The sequence below is a fragment of the Delphinapterus leucas genome, unplaced genomic scaffold (genome assembly GCF_059928025.1).
Source record: "Delphinapterus leucas isolate spDelLeu-1000000601 "Yukka" unplaced genomic scaffold, BTC_Dleu_Yukka2 spDelLeu_asBTCV2_sq25, whole genome shotgun sequence".
NCBI lineage: Eukaryota > Metazoa > Chordata > Mammalia > Artiodactyla > Monodontidae > Delphinapterus > Delphinapterus leucas.
In genome coordinates, this window is record NW_028322234.1 from 1,000,093 (window position 1) to 1,018,312 (window position 18,220).

The 18,220-nt window shown below is 54.7% G+C and overlaps 1 protein-coding gene across 1 annotated transcript; it reads right to left on the reverse strand.

The window, feature by feature from the left end:
• Window positions 1-802: 802 nt before the first annotated feature.
• Window positions 803-12,847, reverse strand: LOC111169870 (sodium-dependent phosphate transport protein 2A). Its single transcript, XM_022564436.2, has 12 exons — window positions 12,262-12,847; window positions 11,964-12,113; window positions 11,750-11,878; window positions 11,353-11,496; window positions 10,300-10,411; window positions 9,981-10,176; window positions 9,802-9,897; window positions 4,279-4,348; window positions 3,823-3,990; window positions 2,463-2,579; window positions 2,238-2,362; window positions 803-1,579 (listed from the first exon to the last, which is right to left on the reverse strand). The coding sequence occupies exons 1-12, from the start codon at window positions 12,446-12,448 to the stop codon at window positions 1,076-1,078; spliced, it is 1,998 nt and encodes a 665-aa protein (XP_022420144.2). The 5' UTR covers window positions 12,449-12,847; the 3' UTR covers window positions 803-1,075.
• Window positions 12,848-18,220: the final 5,373 nt, after the last annotated feature.

Sequence of the window (18,220 nt, forward strand, 5' to 3'; positions counted from 1 at the left end):
GTTTAAATGAAGGCTGGTTTATTGCCCAAAAGTAGAGGATAAAGGTGGGAGGGAGAGTGGCTAGTTTCTACGCCCTGTGCACTGGGGTCCAGGGCATGACCTCTCTTGCCCATCTCCACCCTGCCTCTCCTTCCCCGAGTGGCCCTGACAGGCCCCCACCTATCACTTGTTTTCTGGAGAACTGATTTTTATCCCAGAGAGAGGGAGGGAGGGAGGCAATGAGGTGGGTGAGCAAGAGGCAGATAGAGACCAGAGGAGGTCAGCCTAATGGGGTTAGCAAAGAGCCTTCCTTACACTTGCCTTAAGGTGGCCCTAGCCGGGGCTCCAGGAAGTTTGAACTGTGGATTGGACTCATTAGGCAGGGCCAGGAGGATTGCTGGGGAGGGCTTGTAGGCTGGCTCCTGCAGGGCACAACAGGCTGTCTTTGGGAGGGGAGATAGTACTGCTGAACCCCAAACCATGGTCTCTCCTCCCCCCTAGATGGAGAGCAAGCAGACTTCCAAGTGCACAATGAGAGTTTCATTTCTTTTTTTTTTTTTTTTTAAATCAAACAGTGTTGGGGAAGAGGGTTGTAACAATGATACAGAAAACCTGGGTGAGGATGAGGAGAATGGTTTCATGGAGGAAGGAAGGTGGCAGGGAGGGGGCGAGAATTCAGCCAGCAACTCAGGCTCCCACATCTGTGCGCGAGCAAACAGCTGTAGGTCATGAACTCAGACTCACCCTTACTCCCACCCAGCCCAGTCAGAGTTGTGTGTGCACAAGGACACAGTGCAGGTCTCCAAACACATGTGCAAAGGACTCAAAATCATACCCAAGTAACATGCAGTTGGCATGCGCCCCCTCACCCCACCCCCAGGTGCATCAGTACGCATATGCAGGCTGTCACACAGGCTCACCCCAACATGCCCACATGTGCACAAACACTGTCTCTCAGTTACAAAAGCCCAGACCTCTGAGGACCTGTGCAAGGACAGGTGCATGCCCAGAGCACACAGACACACCCCTCTGCCCTTCTACCCCGGGCACCAGGCACAGGCATTTCCTGACTCCAGGCAGCAGTCTGGGCTGGAGCCTAGAGACGGGTGGCGTTGTGGTGATTGGGCATCGCGAGGCGGGGGGAGGGTGTGGCAGGGGGCAGCTCCTCCAGGAAGACCCTGGCAGGCAGCGGGGGTGAGCGGGGCTCGGGCCTGGCACAGCACAAGGTAGCGCGGGTGATGAGGTGGTCCAGGGGCTGCAGGGAGTGCATCCAGCGGGGCAGGAAGTCCCATGTCTGCAGCCACTTGGGCAGGTGCCCGGGGCTGCGACTCTGCAGCATGCTGACAAGTACCACGAAGGCCAGCAGGGCCCCAGAGGGTGTGCCCACACCTACCATGGCCTGCCAGCCTGCCATGGAGATGCCAAACACCAGCGACGGCAGCAGCAGGAAGCACAGGAGGAGGTAGAGGACGGCGAACCAGCGGTACTTGGCAGTGCGTTTGCCCAGCGCCTTGGCCATGCGGATGGGCAGGCGCGTGCAGGGCACTGGGTACCACAGCAGGATGCCTGAGATGTTGAAGAAGAAGTGGCAGAGGGCAATCTGCAGGGGAGAGGGGGGAGGGGTGGAGGTGGGCAGGGGCGCCAGCTCCTGAGTCAGGATAGATAACAGTGGCCCTACAGGGTCTGGGCAGCAGGAAAGTCAGCACTTAGGGCTGACATTCCCCCAGTAAAACACTGAAACACTTCTGGACCAGTAGGTAAATAACTGCCGCCCTGAACTCCCCACATTTCCCCCACTGATCTCCCTCTCAGGAATTCCCCAGCAGATCCTGCCCAGATCCAGTAGCTAAAAGATTCACATCAGTTTCTGGCTCAGGAGCTCTGGCCTTCTGAGTGGGCAACATCCTGGCTTATCAGTTACTCCTTTGCTCCTAGAACAGCAACCCCTTTGCTGTCTGCCCCCCCAGTCCTTGATCTCCCAAACTGAGCCAGCACCCCTTCCTCAGAGTACAAATCCCTCTCACTCTTGTTTGATTGGTGTGGCTCTCAGTAATGTCTCTCCCCTGTTAGACACTAAGGTCTTGAGGGCAGCACCAGGTATACTTTGCCCGTATGGTTCCCATAGAGTCTGGCATAGCAGGTGGCCCGTAGTAGGCAGTCAAAAACTAATTTGTACGTGTTGTCCTACGTTGGGTCAGGCTCCAGGCACCAGTCCTAGCCCTGTCCTGCCTCTGGCAGGGTTACTCTCCCAAGCGCACCTGGAAAGCACTGGACAGCTTCTCCCGGGGGCTGGCCAGTGCAGCCAGGATGGCCGTGGTGGTGGTGCCGATGTTGGCGCCCAGTGTGAGTGGGTAGGCGCGCTCAAGGCTGATCACACCCAGGCCTGGGGGTAGAGGAGAGGACATGGTCTCCCCAGCTCCTTCCTTCAGCCCTTTTCCTGTCAGCCCTGCCCCACCTGACCCTGCCTCGGCGTGGGGACTTACCGATGAGTGGGGTGATGGCCGAGGTGAATACAGAACTGCTTTGGACAACGAAGGTCATGCCAGCGCCCACCACCATGGCAAAGTAGCCTGTGGCCCAGGTGAAGGGGGTGGGAAAGTCTGCGAGCAAACGGTCCCAGTAGGGTCAGTGGGAGGGCATTGGGAGGGGGCAGGGACTTTCCTTTGGGAGGAGGAATCCATGTCAGCTTCCAAGTGGGACCTTGTCAGTCCCCTGCTCGACTGCGGTGGCTTTTCCTGGTCCTCTTTGATCTTGGATTAAAGGCCCTTCTCAGCCTGCTTCTATCATGCTTTTGCTCCCTTGTTCCCTCTGCCTGGGACATCCTTCTCACTCCTAAATATTCATCCTCGGGACTCAGCGTGGATATCACTGCCACTGGAAAGCTCTCCCTGACCCCAGCCCCTGGGCAGACTTTGCTTCTCCCTCCTCTGAGCTCCCATAGATCCATGGATGCCCCTTATTCCAGCGTTTGTCATGCTGCCTTTGCCAGTGCCAGGCAGTGTCCCCAAAGCTCAAAATGAGGCTTAAATGAAAGTCAGATGGTATCACTGCCCTGCCCAAACCCCCAAGTACCCCTATTACCCTGGATAAAGTCTAGGCTCTGAGTGCAGCCTGGGACCTGCTCTGTCCCTGTTACCTCGCTGACGTCTCCCTACCTCTCTCCACCTCACTGAGCTCCCACCACACTGCTGGCCACCTTTTTGTGCCACAGTTCTGCCCAGCTGAGTCCTGCCTTGGAGCCTTTGCACTTTCGGGTAGGTTCCCTCCACCCGAAAAGCTCTTCAGCCACATCTGACTGCTCCACATTTAGGTCCCTGCTCAAATGTCACCTCTGCACAGAAGCCACTGACCACCCATCAAAAGCAGCCTCTTCCATATTCTATTTGCTGTGTTTTGCTTTCTCCTTGGCAGTTACTGCTCTGTCTGAATTTATCCCCCCTCAATCACTTATTTATTGCTTGTCTCTCCCTCTGGGCTGTGAGTCCCCTGAGGGCAGGAGCCATCTCTGTGTGGCTCACCTCTGTATCCCTGGCACCACGCCATGCTTGGCATACAGTAGGGGCTTAATGACTATTAATTGAATCAAACAATGGCCTCTGAGAATCTCTTTGGAGCCACCTGCTAGAATGGAACCACAGCCGGAAGCAGCCACAGATCCCCAGCTGTCAGCACCTCAGGGGCCTCAAAAATCACCTCGTCCAATCTCTTCTGTGTTCACATGGGGAAACTGAGGCTCAGAGATGGTAGGGCTTTACCCAGATCACACACCAAGGCAGTGGCAGGACTCAGCAAGATCCAGAAGGGCCCATCCTGGGGCCTGCCCACCCACTGCTCGAGGCTCACCAGTGTTGATAACCATCTGAATGACCTTGGCCACCTGGCCCTTGAGCAGAGAGTTGAGCATCTTGACGAGGAGGATGAGGCAGGTGCACAGGAGCACCAGGGAGCCAGCCAGCAGGATGAGCCCCACAGCCAGGTCAGGCAGCCCTGTGTCCACGAAAATGTGGCTGCCTGTGGGAGGGTGGTGGTAGTGGTATCAAGCTTCTGAGAGCTGACTCCCTCAATCCAGCTCCTAGCCCCCAACCTTTGCCACCCTCTTGGGCTCAGAGCCAAAGGCCTTGCCTCATGTCTCTTCAACCTCTAGAGCAGGTTGAACCTCCAGACCAAAGCCCAAGAGCTGGGCTGGCTGACAGCTGTCCTTCTGGGGCTGGAAGCAGCAGTGGCCAGGTGGGAGATGACCCTGCCTCTGCCAGACTCTGCCCTGCCATGCCAGACATCTCCCACGCTGCAGGTACTCACATTTCTCCATGGTGGCATTTCCAAGCATCCGGCTGGTGCTGGCCTCTGCCCTGGGCCTGCGGGAGGGAACCTAGATTAAGAGGAGAGTGACTTAGAGAATTCAGGAAAATGCAGCCTGGGATGGGGGCTAAGGTAGGGGTTAGGGAGAGATGGGGGATGGAGGGGATACAGATGGTCCTCTTTTTTTTTTTTTTTTTTTTTGCGGTACGCGGGCCTCTCACTGTTGTGGCCTCTCCCGTTGCGGAGCACAGGCTCCGGACACACAGGCTCAGCGGCCATGGCTCACGGGCCCAGCCGCTCCGTGGCATGTGGGATCTTCCCGGACCGGGGCACGAACCTGTGTCCCCCGCATCGGCAGGCGGACTCTCAACCACTGCGCCACCAGGGAAGCCCCAGATGGTCCTCTTGACTACATGCCCTTGAATGCTTTGCTTGCCCTCTCTGAGTCTGTTTCCTCCAATGATGAAATGGAGTTGAAAATATCTGCCACAGGAGAATCTGGCTGTAGTCGGCCCTCAGAATATTCAGCCCCATCAACCCACTGATCTGGCTCTCAAGGCGGCCCGCAGGGGCCTCCTGATCTGATGGTGTCTTGTCCATGTTTTCTTCTACCTCTCCTTGGCATTGGAGGCTGCTGACCATGGCTCACTTCTTCTGAAAACTCTCCCTTCCCCATCTTTTGTTATCAATCCCTGTCTCAGGGCCTCCTCTTCACCAGAATCCTTGCCCTGTCCTCTCCTCTCAGGCACGTAGCCCACGTTCTGTTTTCCTCTTGCTCAATTCCTTATCTGGAGGGGGTGGGGCAGAGGGCCCAGGACCAACATCTCTTCCCTCCCCCACCTACTATCGGTGAAGAGGAGGGGGTCCCTGGAGAGGGCCCTTAAATCAGAAGGCCCAGGACCAAGCAGGTAGCCTAAGTGAGGGGCTCAGCCTTGCGTGGGGGTGGTGGGGAGTGTCCTGGGCCTAAAGGGGCAGCAGCTACTCAGCTCCAGGCCACTGTCACTGTCCAGGGATTTAGCCCAGCTTAGCCAAAGGGCCTGATTCTACAAGAGAAACCACAACTCTGAAGGTTTAGATAAAATCTCCCAATCTGTAAATGTTGGCAACCGCTTTAAGACATACTTTACAATTCTGTGAAGGCCAGTCTGGCCAGTCTGGAACCACTCATTCGTAGCCTTCTTGGGTTAAGGAGTTTTTTCCTTTTCCTTGGCACAACTTGTGGGATCTCAGTTCCCCGACCAGGGATCAAACCCAGGCCCCTAGCAGTGAAAGCGTGGAGTCCTAACCACTGGACTGCCAGGGAATTCCCTAAGGAATTCTTTTTAAAAATGCAACCTGGGCTCCTTACCTTTCCCCCAGGGTCCCATCAGTGAAAGTAGAGAGTGGGCTTAGGAAGAAGCCATGTCACAAAGGAGGACTTGAGCCGCAGAAAGGGGCCCTTACTCCTTGGGCCCCAGGCAAAATGAAAGAGTCACAGCTTCTCCCCGTCACCACCATCTGCCTCCTCTGGGAGCTGATATGGACCCTGGTCCCATTCCCCCTGTGGGGTCTCCATCTCACACCCCTCTGACCTTCCTGGGTGCTGAGGGTAAGGGCTCAGGTGTGGTGCTGGTACTTGGATTTACAGCTCCTTTATGTTTTATTCTAACCTGTGTCATTTAAAAAAGAATGTGTGTTAGAGATAAGAACCATTTATGGCACCTGACTTTAAATCGGGGTTTATTTTAATGGCATGTACTCCCTTGAGGGGGGCAGCGTGCTCCTCTGTGTACCCAGTTGGCCATACCAGGGCCCTGGGACATCCTCAAGCCTGGGCCAGAATTGCAGGCCGAGAAACCAGGAGAAAATAGTCTCTGATGGGCTTGATTGGAAAAGCCGGCTGGGAAAGTGGTGGTAACTGGGAGACAGCTGGGTGTTTGCTGTCTGGCAGATCTGAGTTCAAATCCTGCTTTTATCTCAGCTACCTTGTGCAAGTCATGCCGCCTCACTGAGCCTGTTTTCTCTAAAGCAGGAAAAGTAAAGAGCTGTTGCAAAGGTTACAGGAGGAAATATGTGTGAAGCACTCACGACAGGGCTTAGATTATGACAAGCCTTCGATAAATTGTGCCTCCAAATAAGGATTAGACCCCCTCCTTCCTGGGCCTATCTAGTATCACATGGTGTGTGGGTACGGGTTGACTTCCTAGGTCAGGATCAATGGCTCCTGCAGACATGCCTGAATATCCTGGCCCTGCTGGGAAGGAACTTGGTGGACCATCCTGCACTGCACTGGGTCTAGGGGTCTCTTGGGGGAGGGTTCTCTGGGACCTGGGGAGGCTGGAAGAGGAGGAGAGGAGCTCCACTGGGGTCCCACTCAGTGCTGACAATGTCGGGGCAGGGCAAGGCTGGAGGCTAGGACTTCTGAGGTTTGGAAACTTGACCTTCCTGCCTGGGGTTATGTGGCCCTGGCTGAGCTCAAAGGGCCAGTCCAGAGACCCTAAAGTGCAAGAGAGGAGTGTGGAGGCAGCAAGAGTGGCAGAGAGGGGGTCAACTGCATTGCCGGGCTGGGTGGGCAGAGACGGGAGGGGAAGGAGCAGGCCCTGGGGTTTCCCTGGCCAGCAGAGGGGAAGGTGGGAGCTCCAGCCTAGATAAAGAGCTGCCAGGCCCAGGGTCTGGGGCATAGCCCCAGGATATGCCCATCCCTCCTGGGCCTGGGGTAGGTGGGGGTGGAGGAGAGGGAGGGGCATGTGGAGGGGGTGCCTTAGCCCTGGGCTCAACCCCAGCTGAGCACTCCCTGCTGTGTGACACTGGAAAAAACAGGTAACCTCTCTAAGCCTCAGTTTCTCTGTCTGAAGCATGAGGTCCATAATGCTGCCCACTTCTCCCCAGGGGCTAGTTGTGAGGAATCTGGGAAGAAAGAGTTTGGGATTTATGTGCTTGCAGAGACAACCCAAATTCAGGAGGCACCTCTGGGAACTGAAGCATATGATTAAGCTCACAGAGGAATGTGGGCTCCAAGAATCCTTCCCCTGGGGAAAACCGTGCAGGATGTGGGTGTGCGCAGTAGTCTCCCCACCAGGAGAAGAGGTGTTTTAGGGTCTTTGCTTTTCTGGAAGCAGAGCGTGAGTGCTCTGCTAGCAGCGCCATCTGGTGGCAAAGGGGAGAATTGATTTTTTTTTTTTTTTTTTTTTTTACGGCCACACCTACCACCCCTGGAGGTTCTCAAGTGGCTGTGGTCACCTGGTGGCATTCACGCCTGATAGGCAGAGTGGGAAATGGACACATATGGTGGGATATACATCTGGAAGGGACAGCGAAATGGAGAGTCAAGAGTGTGGGCTCCAGATTCCACCAGGATTTTTGTCCTACCTCAATCACATAGACTTGGACAAGCCTGTCTGAACCTGTTTAAAATGGGGTTGTGACAATCCCTGCCTCCCAGGATGCAAGTCCTCAAAAGAAGCTGGTTTAAACCAGGTATGTAGGGTTGACAATCCACACTGTGACCACACAAGAAGGTAATTCCCAGGACAGTGTCAGGACCCTGGAACATCAAGAATTGTTAGGATGCTAACAAACACTGCCTCTGGTTTTTCTTTCACCATCTGGAAAACCCCAGACTGTCAGTCACATAGGTGCCCTGGATGCTGGCTTAGGCGAGCTTGGGCCTAGCTTGGTGAAAGCTGGAAGCAATGAGAACAGGTTGGAAGGGGCCACAGGAGACTCGGTGGCCAGAGGAAAAACGTGAGTCTTCAGTGCAGGAGCTGCCAGTGCACGTGGCTGAGTGAGCCACTTTCCAAAGGGGACTGTCCCAGAGAGAGGGCCAGAACAGGGAGCTCACATCCCACCCCCAGCTACTCTCCAAGCCAAGGAAATCCAGTCTGGACCCTGCTCTCAAGGGAAGGTTTCCCGGGAGAGCTGGGATGAGAAAACAGTGCTCAGGCGAGTGGTAGCAGGCGCAGCGGAGGAACCAGTGAGGACAGCCCCGGCCCAGTGAACTTGGGTGGGTTGCTTCCAGTCCCTTGGCTTCAGGACCAGCGTCACTGAGGATTCCATTGGGTGAGAGCTACATTTGCCGGTGCATCCTTCAAGGGGAGACCAGGTGAATGCAGCTGCAGGCAGGCAGCAGGGATTTCAGAGGACTCGAGGATCGCCACGGCTGAGGAGCTCCCTTCCACAGCTTGCTTTCTGTGAAGTTCAAAGTGTGTGACTTTGGTCTCTTTCAGGTTTTGCTGTGAAGCAGATGGGATTTTGGCCGTTCAGAGAGCTTGGAGAGGGCCCAGAGTGCTCATGAGAAGGGGAGATGTGTTAGAGGGGTCACAAAGCCAGCGTGAAAGCTGTCTGCATGGGCTTTTTGATGTCAAACTGCCTTGAACACTCAGAAGGACTGAGCTGGAGCTGTGTGCCACTCAGATGCAAAGGAACCTCGCAGGGCCAGTTGAAAGAATGTTCTCTGTTCACACTGGGGTAAAGTATGGGAACATCAAGTAGCAAGTGAAGAGGGTGTGCTGGGCTTCCTGTTTCCTTGTCTTTCATTCTAAATGGTGTTACTTCTTGTATGTCATAATCAAGGGGGAGCAAATACTGTGGATTAGGGTTTTGATGAAGCATTTTCCTTTTTATGGCTGAGTGAGAAAGTGTGCTAATAGTTAGCTTCCATGTTAGCCTGGTGTAATGGCTGGTCCACAAGTGTCCAACTGATCCAAACGGAGCCTCATTCCAGGCATTAGAAGCCAGAAAGCAGCAGGAAGAGTGCAGCAGGACAAGGGGACACCGGCCTGTGGGAGTCTCCAGGGGAAGGAGCCCAATATCAGTACAAGTGGCTGTTGTGTCTCCAGTGAGCTGTCCATGGCCCACTTGTCCTGCTCCTGGACCAGTTTCCTGTTGGTCCTATTTTTCCCAGGCATCCTTATAGCACTCTCTCCCCGCCCACCTCCGCACATTACCTGGGCCCCCAAACACGGCAGAAGTGAGACATTAACCCCCCTGGCCCCCGGGGGAAGAGAGAGCCCTAGATTGCAAGACCTGCGCTTGGGGCCCTGAAGCGGTAGGACAAGCTCTGGAGAGTTTCTTAGCCCCTTGGAGCCAATTTCTCTACCTATGAAACCACAGGGTTGAGCCATATCAGCGGTTCTTCAACTTGAGCGTGGAACAGCCCTAGAGGGCTTGTTGAAATGTAGGCTGCTGGGCTCCACCTGTTTTTTTCTGATTTAGTGGGTCTAGGAAAGGGCCGGATAGTTTGCATCTCTAATGGGTTCCCAGGTGGTATGTGTGCCACTGGTCCACACTTTGAGAACCAATCTCTGGGCTAGATCGATGACATGCTAACTCTAATTGATTGGCAATGGCTGCCTGAAGCTGGTGTGAGGCTGGCAGGGTGTAGCAACATCTGCCATAGGCACAGTATCACCTCAAAAGTGCCCCATATTTGTCCTCCCAGGGTAAATGATCCCCTAGGTCTACATAGAGCTTTTGAACAGACGACACTGGCAGTCAGCTGTCTGAAGAAGGAGTCTTCTCACTGAAGCCAGACCTGGGACTCACCTCCATGGGGTTTGGGTGGCACCAGATCCGGATGAGACTGTGATTTCTCAGGGACTCATCCCCCGTGGCAATGCTGGTAATCACGGACTTGTCCAGCTGTGGGTAAGGTGTGGGAGGGGGGAGTGAGGGTGGGGTCCTACAGTCCCCCAGCCCCCACCCCATGACAGCCCTGCCTCCACCTGAATGATGAGCTTAGTGAAGGGCTCTGTGATGATCTTGAGCAGGTCAGGGGCATCGCGGCCGCCGCGGATGTTGAAGGAGGCCACCACAAGTCGAGTGATGTGGTGCAGGTACCCGGTGGCAGCCTCCAGGGGTAGCAGGACCAGAACTGACAGCCAGTTAAAGCAGTCGTGCACTGTGGCCCCCGCGAAGGCCCTGGGCAGGGAGGCCACGTTGCAGGGCAGGCTGGAGCCAGGATGCACTCAGATTGGGGGCTCCTGGCATCGGGGACCACCCTCCCCCGACAAGGACAGGCCCCTCACTGCTCCACCCCCTCACCGCCGGAAGTCAGTCCTGTCCCCCGCCTGCATCAGGGCCACGATGGTGTTGGTGACGGAGGTGCCGATGTTGGAGCCCATGATGATGGGGATGGCAGAGCTTACCTCCAGCACTGGTAGAAGAGGGCGCCTCTTAACTAACTGGATAAGGGCCACCCAGCTCCTGCCCCACAACCTCTCCTGTCAGACCCACTGCCCTCATCCCAGCCCCCAGCAGGCATTCCTGCCATGCTGCTGACTCTGCTCAGCCTCAGCATCACAGGTACATGGGGGCACATGCTGTGTGTTTACATGTGTGCGTACATGTGAACTGATGTTCACATATGTGTACTGCACCTGTGTATATGTGAACGAGTGTGTGGGTGCATGTCCACGAGGGCACGGGTCCTAAATTCAAATGTGTCTCTGTGCTTGTGTGTGTACATGTGTACACAAGTGTGATATCACTTTCATGTGTCAGCTTGGCTAGTACCCAGTTATTCAGTCCAACACTAACCTAGATGTTGCTGTGAAGGTCTTTTGCGGATGGATTTGCCTCAACCATCAATTGACCTTGAGAAAAGATTAACCTCAATAATCTGGGTGGGCCTCATCTCATGAGATTAAAGGCCCTAAGAGCAAAACTGAGGCTTCCCTGGGGAAGAAGAAATTCCACCTGTGCACTGCAGTATTGGCTTCTGCCCAAGAGGCCCAGCCTGCCTCACAATCACGTAAGCCAATTCTTTGCAATAAATTATAGATCTCTATATATCTCAAGCAGGTTCTGTTTCTCTAATTCCTCTGGTTCTGTTCCCTTGATTGATGGAATGAGTGACTGTGTGGCGACATGAAGGTGAGCCTTCCTGAGGCTGTACTCCCTAGTTGCCACCCTTCCCAGCTCCTGGGGCGCCCCTCCTGGCTGAGACTCCAGGCCATGCTTTGGAGAACAGAGTGGGAGACACCAGAGCTGCCCATTGCCCGCGGTCCCTGCCCCCACTCCTGCTCTTCCCACCCCAGCCGCGCGTCCAGCGACCCAGCCCCCAACTCCTTCCCTGGCCCTGGTGGGCTTACTCACAGCCGGAGGAGACCATGCTGACTACGATGGACGTGGAGGTGCTGGAGCTCTGCACCAGCACGGTCACGAGGATCCCCACCACCAGCGCCGCCACCGGGTTGGACAGGATGGCATTGTCCTTGAAGATGTCGCCAGCCACCTTCCCTGGGGAGCATGAGCCAGCGTTGTCCGAGACCCTTCAAAACCCTTCCCTGGTCCCCTCCCCTCCGCCCTACCTCTCCCCTGAGGCTTCCCTGGGGAAGGAGAAATTCCACCTGTGCACTGCAGCATTGGCTTCTGCCCAAGAGGCCCAGCGTGCTTCACAATCACGTAAGCCAATTCCTTGCAATAAATCATAGATCTCTATATATCTCCTGCAGGTTCTGTTTCTATAATTCCTCTGGTTCTGTTCCCCTACCTCCGGCCAGCTGGAAGGCTGAGCTGAGCACGTCCAGGGAGCAGACGAAGAGATAGAGGAAGACGAGCATCAGTGGTACCTTGAGGAGCGTCAAGCCAGCCCGGCACAGCTTCTGGGCCAACCCAGGCTCTGGAGAGGGGCCAGTCATGAGCACAGTGGCTGGAGGGCTCTGCCAGTGACTGCCGACACCCCTGCCACCCCTACCCAGGCCCACCTGGCTTCTGCTCATCCTCCTGGGCCAGCTTGGCAGGCAGCGGGTCATGGTGCTCCAGAACCTCCCCGTAGGGGCAGCCTTGCTCGGCGAGGGCCACGGGGCCCAGGCTGGGGAAGGCATAGGCTGAGGCCCCTGGAATCCTGTGCAGGACTGGGGAGCGAGGCTGGTCAGGAGTTCCCTGAGGCCCCAGGTCCTGGGGAGGTTGGGAGGCGTGGGCAGAGGGGTGGAGGCCTCCCCACCGGGGCAGGACGTGGGCAACTGAGGGCAAGCAGGGTCCAGGGGTGGGAGCAGCACTCACCCTGTGGGCTGGGCACATAGGTAAACGCCGCCCCACACGTCATGTGCCCCCCACAGACTGAGAGTGGGGAGACAGCCCGGCCCTCCAGCCTCTCTCCGTAGGACATCATCCTGGGTACACACTGTGGGCCCTGCACATCAGGGGCACAGCAACACTGAGTGAGAACTGCTGTGTCCTGGAAACTCATACACACTCACACACCCATCCCTCCACACCCACACCCATACACTCACGTGTGCAACCACCCATGGTGTGTGATCACAAACATACCTCCAGCGAAGCACACCCTCCAACCCCACACACACACACCCAGAGCTGCACACTCAGGTCTCAGCACAGATTTGGGGATTCATTCATTCATTCATTCAGCAAGTATTTATTGAGCATCTACTCTATCTAAGGCACTGAGCTTGATGCTGGGGTACAGCTGGCTAAGTACAGATGCAGCTCCTTCCCCCAGGAAGCTCAAAGTCTAGTGGAGAATCAGATGTCAATGAAATAATCCCTCAAATAGATGGAACATGGCAATGGGAGCAAGTGTTCTAATGACAGATGCAGGTGTCACCAGAGTGCCCCTGAGGCACAGGGGTTCATCCTCACAAATGAACTTCTTTCCCCATCCACCCTTACCCCCCAGCAATAAACAAGCACTGATGGGCCTTTCTGCCATGAATGAGGCTCAGACCAGGACTTGTTTAGTTAAGGAGGGCCCCCATCCTGTCCCCAAGTCTGGGAAGCCCTTGACTTGCTTTAGCTGCCCCTGAATTGCCACAGGAGTTCCCGGCTGTTGGGGTGGGAGTGCCCCAGTCTGCTTCAGCACCCCACCCTTCACCCCCAACCTTATTCCAAGGGCCCTGGCTGTGGGGTTGTGGGGCATGCAGAGCTGAATTCCAAGCCCTGGAAGAGCATGAGTCTGTTTTACTCTGGAGCAGTGAGCCAGGCTTGGGGTGGGAGTGCCCCAGTCTGCTTCAGCACCCCACCCTTCACCCCCAACCTTATTCCAAGGGCCCTGGCTGTGGGGTTGTGGGGCATGCAGAGCTGAATTCCAAGCCCTGGAAGAGCATGAGTCTGTTTTACTCTGGAGCAGTGAGCCAGGCTGGGCTGGGACTGAGATGTTATAGGGGACAGGAAACAAGAGGCACAGTAAGGACAGAGGTGAGGAGCCTGTTTCCTACTAAGAGTTGGGGATGGGGTTGGGATGTGGGGACCCTGGACTCACCTTGGTGTTCTGTGTTTCAGCTCCTGCTCAGATGCTCAGGGAAACCCTAGGGGCCTGAAGAGAACCTGGGATCCTCTTCTTTATACCCTCGGGTCAAGGGCAAAGTCCCTGGAACCCTAGCTGCCCTCCCTCTGTTCCCCAATTAACCTCACCCCCCTAAATTCCTCCCGGTTAATTGCTAATCGTCAGCTCTGCAGGGGGAGTCTGTGGACAGGCTCTCCCCTCCCCCACACAGATACTCAGCTAGAACCATGACCCAGACCCAGCAAGGAGGGCACAGATGCATCCCATGCCCCCAGGCAGAGACCCTGATGCCACTCAGGCACCTCGTTCCCAGGGTCCCCAGAGATTCCATGGCTCTGGCCCCTTTCCCTCCTTCTTGGCCTGACAGTACTCCGCAAGGAGTAACACAAACACTCTTCAGCCTTGCCTTGCATCTGAGTGTCTGTGGGTCTCTCTGTGTGTCTTGAGGGGCATTTAGAGGAGAGGGAGTGTGTGATGGAGGAAGCAACAGAAGACAAACCCAGAGAAGCTATGTAGCGCTGAATTGTGGAGGGTCCAAGACCACAGATCCAGGATGTGAGCCTGAGAGAATCTGCCCCTGGCCAGATGGGGCAGGCCCTGGTCTGCATTTTAGAATGGTCCCAGGTGTGTGGGGTTTGGATGTGTCAAAGGGAGTGAGTCTGGAAGCAGAGAGACTGGTTAAAAGGGTGATGAGATGGTCCAGGTGAGAGAGGATGAGGTCTGAATCTAAGTGGGAAGAAGAGGGATGGAGAGGAGAAGATGCATCCCAGGGATACTTGGGCAGGACAATTGGTGTTGGGAGGGTGGGAGGGAGAGGAAATATATCACAGTTGGGCTTCTGGATCAGGAAGTTGATGATAACATGAGGTCTGTTGTAGAGTCCCTGAAACCCAGACAGGGGTCTTAGGGAGTCTTTGAGAAGCTTATTGCTCTTTACAGGAGCTTGGAGCCTGAGTTGGGGCCCATATTCACAGAGAGATGAGAAGGGAGCTTCCCTTCTAAGGGTCTAAGATTTTCTCAGATCCAGGAGTGGTGAGTTCCGTTCAAGATCTAGCTTGGGCAACTGTCTGAGTGACCTAACATCCATCGGCCCATCCATCCATCCATCCATCCATCCATCCATCCATCCATCCATCCTTCCATCCATCCACCTAGCCAGCCAGCCAGCCAGCCAGCCCTGTGTCTATCCATCCATTTCTAAGCACAGTAGTTGAGTTCCTATTCCAAGCTGAGCCAAGATTGCAAGGCCAGCTTCTCTCCTGATCCAAGAAATGGTCCAGTCCCTGAGTCGGCCTGGGATTCTAAGTACTCACCTCCCTGAGCCCTAGTCCCTTCCCTTATAAAATGGCAATGAGCATGAATTTTTCAGTGAGTTGTAGGATTCAATGAGATAAATGACCCATCTCAGTGCCTAGAACAAAGTCCCTCAGCATGTTTGTTCTCTTCATGCCCTCATGCCCTTTTCACTGTCTCCAGGATGGCTGAAGTGTCCCCGCCAAAGAAATGGCCCCATCTCCTCTAGATTCTCAGCCCTGTTTCAGGTCAACAACTCTTGGCTCACCAGCTACTCTGTTTGCTCAGGGTCCCCTGAGCTACAAATCTTACTCAACATCTTACACATCTTAGGGCGACACAGACAACAGACTCTGTCGAAGTGGCTAAGAGCGGAGAACAGGCCAGCCTGGGTTTGGATCCCAGCGCCACCACATTGTGGCCGTGGTAGTTTAGGCCACAGAACCCACAGGGTAGAGAGGGGTTGGGGGGGCGGAGGTGCAGCTGGGACTGGTTTTGAGGAGAGTGACTGTAAGTCCTGGTTTGCCTGGCCAAGTCCGGGTTTATGACTGTTGGCCCAGAGTCCCCTTTCACTCTGCAAAGTGCCCTGGTTTGGACAATAAGCCATATAGTCTTATGGCTTGTTCTGGAAGATTCTGGGGAAATAAGGCAGGGAATCAGCTACCCAGTGCTTGCTAGAAAGGTTCCATTTATATCAAAAAGGAAAATAAAGACAATCCTGCTTCTCAAAAACATCACCGTGTTGTTTAAAACACCGCCTTTTGTCCTTTTCCCTGTGCCTTTTCTATCTACTTTGGATTTTATTGTCTCTGGAAGACTGCATCTTGCTTTTTTTCATCTAACATTATAACATAAGCCTTTTCCTGTGTCTTTACACTCAGCACAGATGTTGTTTTTAATGGTTGCATCACGTTCTGTCATGAACCCTAACTTACATGGTGAACCCTTGGGTGTCCTAGAACCTCTCCTACCTGGAGGGAGTGATTTGGGTAAGGCTGGCATTCATGCACGGGTGGGAGGGGCGTTGCTGATCCAGGGAAATGCAATTATTACTGAGTTCTTGTGTTGGATTCATCCTTGAGCTGATGGGCTCAGAGATTGTCTGGGTACGTGCACCCCCGCCCACAGGCATGGTCCTCTCCCCTGCCTGCTCCAGTCAGACCCCAGGCAGGAGCAGAGGTATCCAAGGCACTCCTTATGAGCTGGGGGTGTGTCTCCTTTTTAATAAGGTTTGGATCTTTGACAGCTTTGAAGCCTACCTTCCCTGCCCTCGTGGAGCTCAGGGTTTAGCGGGAGAGGCAGTTATTAATCAAATGCATCGCAAGAGAAACAATTACATAATGCTATGGATCTCCGCCACTTGCAAAAATATTTTGTGGGGAGTGGGGCTGCCACAGCCCTAGCAAAAGCATGGAGACTTGGGAGCTGACCAGAGCTGCCTTTGGGACCCTTGAGAGCAGTGGAGAAGGTGGCCACACCCCAGACCCCAAGCATTTCAGCCCCTCTGCTCATCTCAGCCCACTCCTGCTCATGGCCTGCCTCCTCTCTGTCTGTGACAGACCCTGTGTTCCCCTGAATGGTGAGTCCTGCCCTGTCTGCTCACCTGCACTCTGGCCACGGCTTCCCCCAGACCTCTGGGCCTGGAGCCTGGGTGGCTGGTGGTGTCTCACACTGAGAAAGGCACCCAGGAGGAGGAGCAGTTTTGGAGGGAAGATGCAAAGATCCGTCTGTACTGAACTGTACCACTGTGTCTGAGGTGTCTCTGGCGCGAGCAGTTGGAGCTGCGGGTCTGAAGCACGCGATGTTCTCCTTTCCCCAAATGGGGCCTCTTGCATGTTGCAACCTCAGTGAGCAGCATGTGGTCCAGACACGGAGCCAGACATGGAGGAGGCATCTTTGACACACGCTTCTTCTCTACCCCTTGGTCTCAAATTCATCCCCCAATTCTCCCAATTTTCCTTTTCTGGGAGCTCCCTAATCCTTTTGCCCCCTCCCCGGTCTGGCCACCATCTCTCAGCTGGGTTATTGTAGTAGCCTTTCTCTCTGATGGCTCCCCTCAATCTAGTCTCCAAAAAAGCAGCCAGCCAGCCTTCCAAAATGCAAACCTCACCATGTCACCCCTCTTCCTTTTAAATCCTACCCCTGCTAGCCCAAAGACAAGCATCCTGTCACAGCCTCAGGGTGTAGCGTGACTTGGCTTCCTGCCTGAGTGGCCTCAGGTGAAGGTGCCCCCAGGGAGAGTGTGCACAGTGAGGAGAGACCCAGCCAAGCCCAGAGGAGCACCCACATTTGAGGGAGGACACAGGAAGAGGCACAGCAGGGATAGGGAGGAAGAGCAGAAAAGCAGATGCCCCAGAAGCCAGGGTTGCCCACGTTTTGAAAGAGATACCCTGGTCAGCAAGATCCAATGCTGCTGAGGTGTCAGGAAACGTGAGAACAGAGTGGATTTAGTGGCCCTCGAGAGCCTAGTCGGGGCAGTGCTGTAGGAGGGGAAGGAAAAGGAGGTGGGAGCAGAGATAGCATGGCTAACGTGCATGGGACAGGCTGACAGACACTGAATTTCGTCACACCGACGACAAGGATTTCTCCAGGAGCGGCATGATTGCTGAACGGAGTAGAGAATGGTCCCAAGAGCAAGTGTGTGGTCCAGAAAGGGAGCAATCTGTGGAAGCTGGCACAACCAGCTCCAGTTATTCTCCCTTTCTACAATTCTCTGTTAAGATCCATTTGCTCCTTAAATACACACAATTTGCTGCACGTAAGTTTTCTGCAGGACCTAAAGTTTAACGACAATCAAAGGAGGAAAAATTGACATTCCAGACCATCTGTTCATGACCTGGATTTTTTGAGGGGATCTGGTTAATGACAACAGGGTTTCCCATCAGCACAGTTTGAGAAACTTGTGCCTCTTCTCATCAATATGTTTATTTAATATTCAACCAACATATAAGCCCCACGGAGGCGGCACAGTGCTGTACATCGGGAATATGGGCATCAACATTCCTGCCCGGCATGCAGCCAGCACAACTGCACACCAACACAGCATAAGTGTGCATTGCACACATGGGTGCATCCTCTCTGTGTCTGTGGTCAAAGCATCCACTCTCACCAGCAGGCTGAGTGACACGGTAGGGGTCACCTGCCACCTCCCTCTGGGAACAGAGCAGTCCCTCCCCTGGCCCTCTTGACTGTCCTCTCTTAGAGAGCCTGGATTTTGATCTGAGCTGCCTGGCACAGATCAAGCAGGGCCCTGAGACATTGTCCCATCTGAGCCCCACTTTCCAGAGGGGTAGCCCAAGGCTACATTAGATCCTCTGGGTCCAGGGCAGGGGCGGCTGACCTGAGGATGCCCTGTCCTTGTTTGGGGGATAAGTGCCCCATGTAATGATTAATCCTGGTGGCCCAAGTGCCGGTCACTCATTG